General features: G+C 38.5%; 1 protein-coding gene across 2 annotated transcripts in view; it reads left to right on the top strand.

The window, feature by feature from the left end:
• The window catches only part of CLIP1 (CAP-Gly domain containing linker protein 1), a 60,033-nt gene that overhangs the window by 24,873 nt on the left and 21,683 nt on the right, over positions 1-13,477 (top strand). For both annotated transcript variants that reach the window (XM_086623312.1, XM_086623313.1), the window contains exons 9-17: positions 2,303-2,407; positions 3,911-4,855; positions 6,213-6,329; positions 7,317-7,374; positions 7,610-7,693; positions 8,737-8,893; positions 9,544-9,709; positions 9,804-10,019; positions 11,055-13,340. In XM_086623312.1, coding sequence (XP_086479438.1) covers positions 2,303-2,407; positions 3,911-4,855; positions 6,213-6,329; positions 7,317-7,374; positions 7,610-7,693; positions 8,737-8,893; positions 9,544-9,709; positions 9,804-10,019; positions 11,055-13,340 — 4,134 coding nt within the window. The remainder of the gene's footprint in view (positions 1-2,302; positions 2,408-3,910; positions 4,856-6,212; positions 6,330-7,316; positions 7,375-7,609; positions 7,694-8,736; positions 8,894-9,543; positions 9,710-9,803; positions 10,020-11,054; positions 13,341-13,477) is intronic.

Here is a 13,477-nt window from a genome sequence, read left to right as displayed (position 1 = left end):
CTTATTTGCAAAGTCATGCAGGGAGAATTCTGCAATTATCAGGTTTGGGTTTCTTGGTTTTTAATAGATCCTTTTGGTGAATTAGAGCAAGGAACGTATGAATAGTCAAATTTAAAAAACAGATTACTTTTCAGACTTACAATTCTTGTGGATCAGAACTGATACTAACCTGTGTCAGAGAGGGGCCACTTGTAAAATATTTTTATTTCCCTTAGAATACTTAGTTCCAATTTCAAAGGCTGTGAGAGGCAAAACCAGTAATCTATGTTCTCATGAGTTTTTTTCCCCATATACACTGAAGATCTTCCACTGATAGAGAAACAAATTTCAAAACCTTAAACAAATCTAAGAAGCAACTCTTCGCTTTTGTGGATTTTGGTATTTTGGACCTAGTAACTACGTAGTAAAACAGCTAACTATTTTCTGCTGGAAAAAAGGTTTAAAAAATTAAACTGCCAGATGTCTGCATGCTTTTGGGAAAGAAGATAACTCGATGCTGTCAGAAGGAATACTGTGTTTGGAGGAGAACAGGGCTGAAGCAAACAAGAGGCTCATCCCCATCCCACTTGCTCTGCAGAGACTGCATGAGATCTTTAACTGCTGCGGCTGCTTTGGAGGCAGTACTGATCAGCTTGTCACTCCATAAATAACACAGTTCTGTAGGGATTTTTAAATATCATATTGCAAAGATCAGAGAAGCAGCAGTGTCCTGCCAGCTGTGCAGACACTGCTGCGCTGTGGCTTTGGCAGCAGTGTGACTTTGGAATTATTCACGCGTCTTCCTGCCTTTTCGGATTCTTCCAATCCAGAATTCAGTGGGCAGCTGTTGAGCTGCAGGACTCTCTTCTGATAATGGTAATTCACAGGGTTTGGGGGTCACTGTGTTACTTTGTTCCACAGTAAATTAACTGCAGCCGCTAAGCTGCAAGGAGAACTTTCCTCAAGACTGATGGATGCAACTTCTTCGGTTGATAAACACATCTTCAACTTCATTCAGTCTTCTTCTGGGCATCCACTTTACTGTGGACAAACCCTGAAAAGCTGCTCTTTTTGGAAAAGACACTGAAGCAACAATAGATTTTCATAATCCTTTTAATTTGGATTGTTTAGGAAATTTAAATGAACAGTGGCCTGTCAAGATTGACACAATACTTGGATCTTGGTGCTTCAGAAATAAGCATGGCACCTGGTTCTTACCTCTTTATATTTCTTTTTTTCTTTTTCTTTTCCCCCCACTTCTCCTTTCCCCACTTCTGATGGGATCTGAACTAGCTGCTGGACTTCACCTGCATCTCTCAAACATCCAGCCCTCTTGCAGGCCTCTGCGAGTATCTGGGTGTCAAGCCAGAATATCCAATATTCTATGTTCTTTCTAAAAATTCTACCTCTTTGTAAGCAGCAGGCAGGAGGTTCCTGCTCACTTAGTTTCATCTACTTCCTGCTCCTCTTTAGGAACCTGTTAGAATTACAAAGATTTTACATTTTTGTTCCCTTACTTCCACATCGTGTTCAAAGTATTTAGACTTCAGTAACTATAGAGCAACCAGATTGATTGACTTTTTTACCTGGTTTTGGAGAATCTTACTTGTTGCTTGCTTCCTTCCTGAAAGAAGACGAAGGGGAAAAACTAGGAGGGTTCTGCGGTTATAGACAACCATTCTCTTTCTGTTTCTATTCAAATAATTCATCCCGTAGTGACAAATGAACCTTAATGTTCCCAGGTCTTGGCCAAAAGGACTTTTATGGCTGAGACTTGAAATAAAGCTATTATTTAAAAAAAAAAAAAAGTTTAAAAGTTTTGTTTTGTTACATGAGCTTCAGTGGTAAATTTTTGTCCCCTGGTTAATAACTAAAACATTTATAAAATAAGCCTGACACATTACAGAAAAAACATTAGTGGGATGACAAGGAAAGGGGCTTATCATCCTGTTAGAGCAGGTATAGCTATATATACACATTTATATTTTTTACATAACTATTCTAATTTGTGCTGAAAACTTCATGTACTGATAAATAACTTCTACTTGGCTGCATGAAACTTTTTTGTTCATATTTCTTCGTTTGTGATTTGGTTTTATTTTTATTTTTACATTTTATTTTTTTTTACACGTCAGTCCATTTACACTTTCAGTCCATCTTTCTCATCCATAGCATTTCCCTGTTCATTTTTATCCACTGCATCTTCTCTGCTCATCATTGGTAGAAGATTCTGGCAGCACGGCCTGCATGTGGCTCCCTCCTCTTGTGCTGGCATGTGATGGTGGCACCGTTGTGTTCTCTTCCTTTCCCTTTTTACTAACAGACGCAGACCAAACTGGAGCATGCCCGCATTAAGGAGCTTGAACAGAGCCTGCTCTTTGAAAAGACCAAAGCTGACAAACTCCAGAGGGAGTTAGAAGACACTAGGGTAATGGTTTTCACTATTTAAATAACAAGACTGATTTGTGTTGTGGAAGATTTCTGATGACACAGTCTGCTAGGTATAACACATGCTGAAACAGATCCTTGCTCCTGCCATGATCAGCACCTGCTATAGATACAGCTGGTACACTTTAAAAATTAGCATTAATTTTGAGCTTCAGTGCTGTACGTGTGTGTATGCCTGTATATGTATACTCATTTCTTCAGAAGAATTCAGGTAAGATGTCTTCAAACTGCAAAATTAATACTTCAGTCAAAAGTAGCAGATGGGATTGTGAATTGACACAAAGGAATGTTCAGTGGTTCATTTTTAGAAGTAGCAAAGTTCATCAACTCTAAAAAAAGTAAGATCAACCATGCCAGTGTTTTTAACACAAACTTAGTATTTGAGGTTTGGTTTCTGAGGTCTTAAATAGTTGTTGTACTACTTTGCTAAATCGTGGTTTGCAGTGGCTTTTTGCTTGTTTTTTTTTTTTTTTTCCGCTCATGACATAATCTTTTCCTGGAAATCCCAGTAGCATTAGTAATAACTGTTGCCTGTCAGAATATCACTGAACATACCTCGTCCCAAGCCAGAAGTTCAGATGATGTCAGTTTTTAAGGATGGAGTGGAGGGGGGAGAGAGAGAGATTGATTCATGCCTACCCATGTGGCTTTTCTTGAAGTCGAGGTAGGATGAATGTTATAAAACCAAGAACGTATTCTGTAATAAAGAGCAATTGCAGGTAAGTAGTATCTTTTTCAAGATGTTGGTATGATAAGGAGGTTGAAACAGTAGCTTCCTAATTAGAAATACTTGTGGTAGCTTTGCATGCTTTTCCATACCACAGACTGCTTCAGTGGTCAGTGCAAAGCTCAAGTAATGTGAGGACACTTTTTCAGAGAGAACAACCAGAAGGAGTTTCAAAGGATTTGTAGGTTAAAAATGTGTTCGTGTTCTTCTCTGACAGTCTCATTGCTGGCATGAGATTACTTTGGAAGCAATTATTTCAACAAATAAAGACATCAGAGTTCTCCATTCTTTTCCAGTCGGCTTTAAAATGGTTCTGAGAAACATTTTGATAATAGACATAAGCATAGTTTGTAAGTTATTTAGCAAGTTGTTGTTTCTAGGTAACTTCAGAAAAATGAATTTAACTAAATTAAACCTTTAGAGAGAATATACTATGCATGTAATACAAAGGTGTGGAAATTTTTCCTTTTTTAAAGCAATAATTTATACATAAGTGAAACAACAGTTGGTCTTGTTTCGCAGCCTTCCATATGAAAGCAGCATTTGCTCTGACTTAGGGTTTCTGTAGAATTTCTGTAGAAATAGGAGTTGACAAAGAAACTCAGAGGTATTCTGATCCAAAATGCAGGTAAGTTTACACTAATGACGTTGGCTTGCAACACTCGGTGGTTTCTGTTCAGTAAGGCCTATGTGTCTTCGTATTAAACATGTCTCATGTAATTCTTTCTTCTTTTCTTAAAATGCTGTTAATCGTAGGTGGCCACGGTATCAGAAAAATCTCGCATCATGGAACTAGAAAGAGATCTGGCATTGCGGGTGAAGGAAGTAGCTGAGCTTCGAGGGAGATTAGAGTCTAACAAACACGTTGATGATGTGGACACTTCTCTTTCGTTGTTACAAGAGATAAGTTCTTTGCAAGAAAGAATGGCAGCAGTTAGCAAAGAACATCAGAATGAGATGAATTCACTGAAAGAGAAGTTTGGAGTTAGTGAAGAAGCGTTGCAGAAAGAGATCAAATCGCTTTCAGCTTCAAATGAGAGAATGGCAAAAGAAAATGAATCCTTGAAAACTAAGCTGGATCATGCCAACAAGGAGAATTCAGATGTGATAGAGCTGTGGAAATCGAAGCTGGAATCTGCAATTGCCTCCCACCAGCAAGCAATGGAAGAACTAAAAGTTTCTTTCAGCAAAGGTGTAGGGGCTCAGACAGCAGAGTTTGCAGAGTTAAAGACTCAGATTGAGAAGATTAAATTAGATTATGAAAATGAAATGTCAAATTTAAAACTGAAGCAGGAAAATGAAAAATCTCATTATTTAAAAGAGATTGAATCACTGAAAGCAAAACTGTTGGCAGTCACAGAGGAGAAAGAACAAAACCTGGAAAGCCTGAAGACCAAACTGGAAAGTGTGGAAGATCAGCATCTAGTAGAAATGGAAGACACTTTAAACAAATTACAGGAAGCTGAAATAAAGGTAAAGGAGCTAGAGGTACTGCAAGCCAAGTACAATGAACAAACCAAAGTTATTGATAGTCTTACACCACAGATCAAAGCTGCTGAAGAAAAGCTTTTGGACCTTGCTGCACTTCAGAAAGCCAATTCTGAAGGTAAATTGGAAATCCAGAAACTTAGCAAGCAGCTTGAGGCAGCTGAGAAACAAATTCAGGATTTAGAGACTGAAAAGGTTGATGGAAGTAGCAAGGTTTGTATCAACATCCATCCTTTTATTTTTACTTTGTTTTTATTTTACATTTGTACTGTTCTAATCTGTTATAGCAAACTCATCACAGAAAAAAACAAGTTTTATTGAGTGCCTATTGTAGTGCCATCTGAGGAGGTTTAGAGAAAGCGTTAGCTGGGTCATGTCTCTGAACAGGTTTCTAGTGCTCAGTCTGCACCACAAAGCAAAAGAAGAAAAATTCTTTCTGCATATTCTTGCTGCAAGCTTTGGCGTGCCTCTGCTGAAAGCTTTGAGTTATGGACAAGTTGGTTTGGCTTATCTGGGAGAAGAATCCACCTGTCTTAATATACAAGTTTTTAACCTTTGATGGTAGAGACACTCAGATAAAAAGTGACTTGGGGCTCAATGGGGAAACGTTTCCTCTGTGCCTCGGCTACCTTGCCTCTCATCAAACAAGACGATGGAAGAGGCTGTTAACAACAGGAGAAAGCAAAAAAGATCCTGGTGGAACTTTTCTTTAAGACAAAGGTCTATGCAGTGATGCTGTTAGACACTATTTCACAGCATTTTTGAAGCATAAACTGCAATGTGGTACACCTTACCGAGATTTTTCTTGGGTTTGGATGAAATGTCTCTTTAATTTAAAGATGATAGCATGCCATTCAGTACTTGTTGTTGGCCACTGCAACTAGGAATAAAAGTGCTAAGGTGTCATTTCGTTTTAGGGGTTCCCTCACATCCCCAATCTCTGCATGACATGACCTGACAAGCTACAGCTCTAACTGTAAGAGTAGTGGGAAAGTAACTGGAAAGAGCTTTCCTAACCCTTCACAGATGGTTCCAAAATATGAGATTTCTACAGACTTTTGATGCTATTTTTGAGGTCACACTGGGTTTCTGCACTACCCCCTGCGTGTGGTACAGAGCCTTTTGAAAAATTACATCCCTGTATCTGCATTGGTCTGAATAGCCAGTTGGAAAATAAATGCTAAATCGATCAGTTAAAAAAATTTAAACAATAAACAACCAAAACTACTAATTCATCTGATCCTGTGAATTCGTTTTGAAATTTTGAATGTACTAAAAAATGTCTGCCATTAAATAATGTTTTCACCATTAATTCCAAGAGAACTAAATTTTAATGATTTCAAATATATTCCAAGATGCAACTAGTACTGTGATGTATGTAGTCATCAGTGGAAATCAGCTTCATTCAGTTAACACATCACTTTTTTTTTCCTTCAGTTTTTGGTTGTGGTTTGTTTTGTTTTGTTTTGTTTTCATCTTACAGTGATTTTAATATTGTAGTTATTTCTTTCAGCTTTTTTTTCATTCATGTTTGTAATTTTATTTTACTCCATTTCATCAACTTTGTTAGGCTAGTAATCTGGCCAAAGAACTGCAGGGCAAAGAGCAAAAGCTTCTTGACCTTGAGAAAAACTTGAGTGCAGTAAATCAAGTTAAAGATTCTTTGGAAAAGGAGCTTCAAGTTTTGGTGAGTAATACCCAAGAATTTTGACTTTGTCCTTTGGATTTTGGTTTTCATGGTGAGAGTGTAATTGAAATCTGTGGATCAACTCTGAGCAAAGTCTTTCAAAGCTGTTTTGCTCATGAAAAGAAGACAAGGGTACATGACTAATAGGATCCATTCCAGAATGGAAAGAGCATTTCACCGGAGTTCTGTGTCGTCAGGTGTTTTGTCTAAATAGGACTCAGCTGTTTATGGATTTCAGCTAAAAAATTAAACCAAATCAGAAGCAGCATGTGGTTTAAATTCAGACTACTCAGTAGGGAGCACGTGCCTCTTTATTGTAACTGTTGTACAAATTAATGCTTGCTGTACATGTCTTACAAATGGCTTTTGAAGACATTTTTCACCAGTTGCTCATTTTGCAAGTTGAATTAAATTTGCAAGCATCCGTAGTTGAGTGGGATTCTCCTGAGAAATTACAGCAGAATTAGTAACAAAAAGACATGCTTTTAGGTTTTACTGTCCCAAAATAGTAAATATTTGAAGTTGATGGAAGAGTCTTGCATCTTACCTTCATCACAGCCTCCCTTTTCTTCACAGTCCAGCAGCTTTTCCTGCTGGTAAAGCTGGAAAACGCTGGTATGAGATGATTGCAGGTTGCAGGTGTCTGCTGTGCAGCCTACGAGCAGTATGGGTAGCTGTTGGCATTGAGAAGCCCAGAAATCAAACTTCCTCCCCTGGACTCTGTGGCTGCAGTTCCGTTGCTGTGGTAGCTGATGGAGAAGTTATTCTGGAAGTTGAGGGACTTGCTTGCAACCAAGGCAAGGGGAAATCTTGCTTCGTGTTGCTGAATGTATCTGTGTTAAACTCTTAATTCAGAAATTTCAGATCTATTTATGATGGGAGTGAAGACTGTTCTATTTTGTACTTTGAAAATACCTAATACAAATTCAGTGGTTGAATTATACTGCTATTACCAAATCTTATCTTAGGTTTTTATCCATTTTTCAGAAAGAAAAGTTTACTAGTGCAGCTGATGAAGCAGAAAGCGTTCAACAAACTATGCAAGGTATGTCTGCTGCTAAACTAAGGAGCTAAAAAGCTGCAGAAAATAAACGCTGCAAAATAAAGGTTTTTTTTCTGTGTGCTTTCAAATTTACATCTGGCAGTACAGCAGTTTCAGCAGCTGTGGAGAGGACAGGATTACTTGCAGCCTCTCTTAAGAGTAACGTACCTTGCAAGTAGGTGGAATTGTCTGCATCTAAGTAGTTACTAACTTTGTTTTCAAAATTTTACTTGCATAGAAACAATAAAAAAACTAAACCAAAAAGAAGAGCAGTTTGCACTCATGTCTTCAGAACTGGAACAGCTGAAGTCTAGTTTGACTGGTAAGGAAGTAATAAAATGGAATGTTCTGAAAAACGCATCAGCTTTGCGCTTTCGTATGCCCCCTGCTCAGGTCGCCACGTCGTCGTACGTAACGCTTTCACAAATGCATGTGCCTTCGAAAGGAGCCTTTTTCTCTAGGCAGAAGACAGATTTGTGGCACTGTGTATAGTGGCCCGGCGAGGTGGTGATAGTTGAGGAAACGGTGCAGCAAGGCAGAAGACTCCTGGCTGAGTGTATTCCAAATCAAGAGTTAAATTCGTGTTTGACAGTTGCAACAAAATCATGTTGTGGAGATGGTCAGGTCCCAGACAAAGACTTGGGGACCAGACTGGAGCATTACAAACGTGAGAGAGTTAACTCACAGAAGCCTTGTCCATAAGTAGTCTTTTCTTTTCAAGGACATCACAAAGACTGTGCTTCAGTCTGGTTGTATTGTCCTTCCTGCCTGACAGGAGGGGGTCTTGCTGTATCTTTGTAGTTGTACATCTCAATTTAAAATGAATGTAGAAAGAAATTACAAATGACTATGTCCCCTGTAAGCAAGCCTTTCAAGGCACTGTTGGGCTGTAGAAGTCATCCCAAGGGCTGCTCTTGCCCTTGGTGGCAGTGCCTGCTCCTGGACTGAGTAATTTTTTCACTGTAGCTTCGTGTCACTTGCATTGATTGTTTTCTGCTGCTCCTACTAAAAAGCTGGTGAGTTGTCTTGCCTGTAAGATGTGCCTACCTCTCTTAATGTATTGCTTGATCACTCTCTGGCACGGGTAGAACTCCTGTCAGCTTCTCATGGCCTGAAGTTACATGAATCACTTCTGAAAGACTTCTTTGCTAGTTGCTTTTTTACTATTTCTGAAGAGTTCTTAACCTTCTGCTACAGTTAACTGTTAAAAGGTCAAACAATTTTAATTTTTCATTTTAAAGGGGTAATTTGCAAGGTCTGTAGCCTCAGCATTGTTCTGCTTATAGTTCTTTACTATCTTCTAGCTAGTCTGGGTCATATCCTTTCTTTTAAATTTACTAGACTGCTAACCTTTGTCTTGCTCAGTGATGGAGAAGAAATTGAAGGAGCGAGAAGAGAGAGAACAGCAGCTGATTGAAGCGAAATCCAAACTTGAAAATGATATTGCAGAAATCATGAAGTCTTCAGGAGACAGCTCTGCCCAGCTTACAAAAATGAATGATGAGCTCCGGTTAAAAGAAAGGTATTCTGTCTTTGTCAGAACATTTTCACATTAATTCTTTACTCCTGCACTCCCAGCTTCTCATCTTTTTCTAAATATCTGAACAAGACGCTTCTGAGTGTCACATTGATACGACAGGTGAACTTACTCTATCAAACTAAATTAATCAAAACAGTCTCCTCAGAGTGATTTGATGAGCATCTAACGTTTATAGTTCTAAAATTCTTTTGTAACACGCTTCTCATTGCCCAGAGTAAAGGACGTTTTTAATAATCTAGACTGTTTTGTGATTGTGCTTCAGAATTGTTTGATTACCTGATAAGCTTGGTTTATTTGGATATATAAAAGACTTGTGTCACGTTTTTGTCTAGCAAGAGAAAATGTATTTTGTTTCAAATAAAAATTGTATGTGGAATAGTTGTTTTTTACCTTTGCAAAAACCCAGACTAGGGGTGAGGTAACTGGCAGCTGTGTTGCTCTGCACACAGGCAAGTGTTCAGTCTCACTTGTGTATATTTAGTTTAGCAGATCATTCTTTATATGTTAAATAATTAAATCTCTTTTTAAATACTTGGACAGAATATAGAACTTCAGCATAATTTAGAGTCGTTCATTTCTGTGCTTGTCCTGCTGTCAGCAAAAAGTAATGTTCTTTTATTTGGTCTTTCCAGGCAGTTGGAGCAAATACAACTTGAGCTCACAAAAGCAAATGAAAAGGCTGTTCAGCTTCAGAAAAATGTGGAGCAGACAACACAGAAAGCTGAGCAGAGTCAGCAAGAAACTCTCAAGATTCATCAAGCAGAACTGAAAAATATGCAGGATCAACTAACGGACATGGTGAGAACAACTTTAAAAAGCACCAGCTAAGTAAGTGCAGGATGTTGTACCACTGCTTCTTTGACTGTGTTCCAACTGGTTTGTCTTCCATCAGAAAAAGCAAATCCAGACCAGCGAAAATCAGTATAAGGATCTTCAGGCAAAGTATGAAAAAGAAACTTCCGAGATGATCAGTAAACACGATGCAGATATCAAAGGGTTTAAGCAGAACTTGCTGGATGCAGAAGAGGCACTGAAAATGGCACAAAAGAAAAATGAGGAGTTAGAAACACAGGCTGAGGAGCTGAAAAAGCAAGCGGAACAGGCCGAAGTATGTATACTTTTGTTACTCTGCAAATAATTTAAAGTTTAAATCTTTCCCTTTCAGTGAGTCTGTGGGGTTTTTTTGCCTGGCTTCACCTTTCCATAGTAAGATTTTTGCAGTGTTACTTTTTTGAGCTTTTCTAGGGTAGATGAGTACGGGCTAGGGAAGAGGAGCACACACGACTGAGTGGTGATCTTCCCGAGGTTACACGAGAATCCGTGAAATACCGTTCTTTGATGTTAACATTTTATGTTCATAGATCTCTGGCTCAGCACTATCACTTGAAGCCAAATGTTATTCTTTGGTTTTTAAATGCATGAGTTTTAAAATATGTTGTGAACTATTTCATGTAAAAGTGTTACACACCTGAAATTCCGTTCAGTAGTATGATTTAATATTATGTGCAACTGTTTAGTATGTAGCTTGATTTTTAGTAATTTTTTTCTCCTGTTTCTTTGACATTATTGCATGCTTTCATCCCTCATTAGTTATTTGCTACAATCTTTGTTTTATGCTTTAGCAAAATATTTAGTGTATAAATTGGCACACGAGTTAACTTTAAATACACCACTGCTGTGGCGTTTTGAATTAAACGGGTTATGACAATATATTGTGGACAGAATCATGAGGAGAATTATCTATAGAAGTCGAATTTGAGAATTGAAAGTCAGTATCTAATATAACTCCCTGCATTTTAATTCACTTGGATTCTCATTAAATCATTCTGTGGGTCGTCTTTCTGAGTAATTTACAATTAGAGAATTTGTTGAGAGTAGTTTTAAACACAAGACGAAGTCTTGTATGGAGGAACCTTCAAACCATGATGGTTTTTATGATGATTATTTAACCACTGAAAAGTTTTCTTGCGGATGACGGGTGTTTTGTAATGAAATATCAGTTGAGTTCGCACAGAGACTGTGTGCCAGTGTATGCACTTTTTAAAAAAAATTGCAATAGCTCTGTTTGCCCTTAAACCACATTTCTCATTTGTCTGCTTGACTTCATTTTTCTTTTCCCTTCTCCCTGACTTTATTTCTTTAGTCCTTAAGCTCTGTGTTAGCATCAGCCAGAAAAGAGATTGAAGTAATGTCAGACAAGATGAGGGGTTTGATATCAGAAAAAGAGACTTTGGCACAGGAGGGGAATACTTTAACATTAGAGAGAGATTCCTTGTTATCAAAACTTCTAGAATTGGAATCAAAGATTTCGTTAATGCAACAAGACCAAGAACAACTTTGGACAATAAAAGAACTACTTAATTCAGAAAATAAAAAAATCCTAAAGCAGAAGGAAGAAGCTGAGGCCAAAAGCCAGCAGGAAAGCACAGAAAAGGTAGCACTAATTTCTGAGAAAAGCAAATTATTCTCTGAAATAGAGGCAGCACAGGCAGACCTTCTGAAGATAACTCAAGAAAATGATACTCTCCGGTCTTCAGAGTCAACCTTGCTCCAACAGTTGAAAGAACTTCAGGCTGAAAAAGATGCCATGGATGTGGCATGTCAGAAACATATCAAGGAATGGGAAGAACTGAAAAATTATCAGAAGAAACTTTTGGAAGAGAAAGATGCAGTTGTTAAAGACAAAGATGATGTTATTCAGAAACTGGAAAGTTCTCATGAGACGCTGGCCAGAGATCAAAGACAGCTACTACAAAAAGTGTCAGCTCTGACTGCTGAGAGAGATTCAGCCCTAGGTAAACACTCAGATCTTAAAAATACACAGATAGCCTTAAAAAATGAAATTGATAATCTATTGCAGGCAAGTCAGAGTCTGCAGTTGGAGAAGGAGATGCTCCTTAAAAGCGTAGAAGACCTGCGTGTGAGTTTAGACGAGACGGTTGGTGAAAACCAAGCATTAAAAGTGAGAACGGAAGAGGTGCAAACAGAACTAGAGACCAAACGTGAAGAACTTACAAAAGTGATGAAAGACAATATGGAGTTGAAGGATTCCCTTGCTAGTCTCTCTTGTCTTCTTGAGGAAATTAAAGCCTCAAGAGACAAATCCAATTCTGAATGTATTCAGTTAGTTCAAGAGAAAGAGGCTCTGTCTTCATCAGAACGAAGGCTTTTGGCTGAAAGGGAAGAACTTTTTACTGAAAATAAGGAGATTACTGAGAAGCTTGCTAAGGCCACAGCAGACGCCTTACTTGCTGAGAAAGTCTTTACTGAGAAAATAAATGAACTGAGCTTAGAAAAGGAATCAGTTTTTCGTAAGTCGTTGCAATTTGAAAAGCACAATGAAGCTCTTCTTCAAGAGAAGAATGAGTTAGAGAACAAATACTTAGAGCTTCTTGATGAAAACAAGTCTTCTGCAAGTGCAATTTCTGATATGAAGAGAGAACGTGAACTGGACGTCTCAGCCAAGAGAGCTCTGGCCCAAGAGAATACCATACTCCAAGATTCCATTGAAGCCCTCAAGGAAGAACTAAGTAAGAAGTCTTTAGAAAATCAAGAACTAATAGCCTGTAAGTGTGACCTTTCAGATCTGCTGAAAGAGGCCCAGGATGCCAAAAGAACATTAGAAAATGAACTGGCTGCTGTATCACACGCCAAGCAGGTCCTGTCATCTTCATTCCAGACCTGTTCCTCTGACAGGGAAATGCTGACCAGAGAGAGGACTGAATTGCAAGATAAGTGTCAGAAATTAAATGGAGAGGTTGAGATTATGAAAGAAAACTTAACCATAGAAAAGGAAGCCAGAAAACTGGACAAGGAATCATTTTCATTGGAATGTATGGAACTTCGAAGCAACATCAGCTTCTTAGAGAAGGAGATAGAAGAGCTGAGAGAGAAAAATAAAGAATTACTGATTGGGAAAGAACTTTTAGTTGAGGAGAAAGAAAAATCTGAAACTAAACTGGCAGAAATAATTAAAGAAAAAGAAACTCTCTGTGCAGAGACAGAGCAGCTCACTTCCAGTATCGAACGACTGAAGAATGACTTTGTTTCCTTGTCCGAATCGAAAGCTGAGCTCCAGGACTTACACAGCTGTGTCTCCGAGAGGTTAGATGATCTTCGACACAGGCATGAGGTGATGGAGAAGGAGAGAATACAGTTACTTCAGGAAAAGGACAGCCTGCTTGGTGAACAGAAGAGTCTGCTCATCATTAGGGAAGAAATGCTAAAAGAGAAGGAGAAGTTCTCCAAGGATTATTATAAACTGCAGGAGGAAGTGGCACTTTTAGAACAAACTAATAGTGACCTCTCAGGCAAATTGCTGGTGTCTCAGGGCAAAAATCAGATGCTGCAGGAGGAGATGAACAATCTGGCTTTGAAACTAAAAGAAATGGAGACTCTCCAGGCCCAAACAGTAGCACAAAAAATTGAGGTATTGAAACACAATAGTTAAACAATCAAGTATGGTCATACTAATACTGGGCACTAACCCCCTGGTTTCCTTCCTGCACTCCATTGCACAATCAGCACTTCATCTCGGTATAAACAGGCTGGAATTATGGTCTCTCT

This window comes from Tauraco erythrolophus, chromosome 19, assembly GCF_009769465.1.
Source record: "Tauraco erythrolophus isolate bTauEry1 chromosome 19, bTauEry1.pri, whole genome shotgun sequence".
In the NCBI taxonomy this organism is placed as follows: domain Eukaryota; kingdom Metazoa; phylum Chordata; class Aves; order Musophagiformes; family Musophagidae; genus Tauraco; species Tauraco erythrolophus.
The sequence above is the reverse complement of the archived record's forward strand: the minus strand, read 5'-3'. Positions and strand labels throughout refer to the sequence as shown.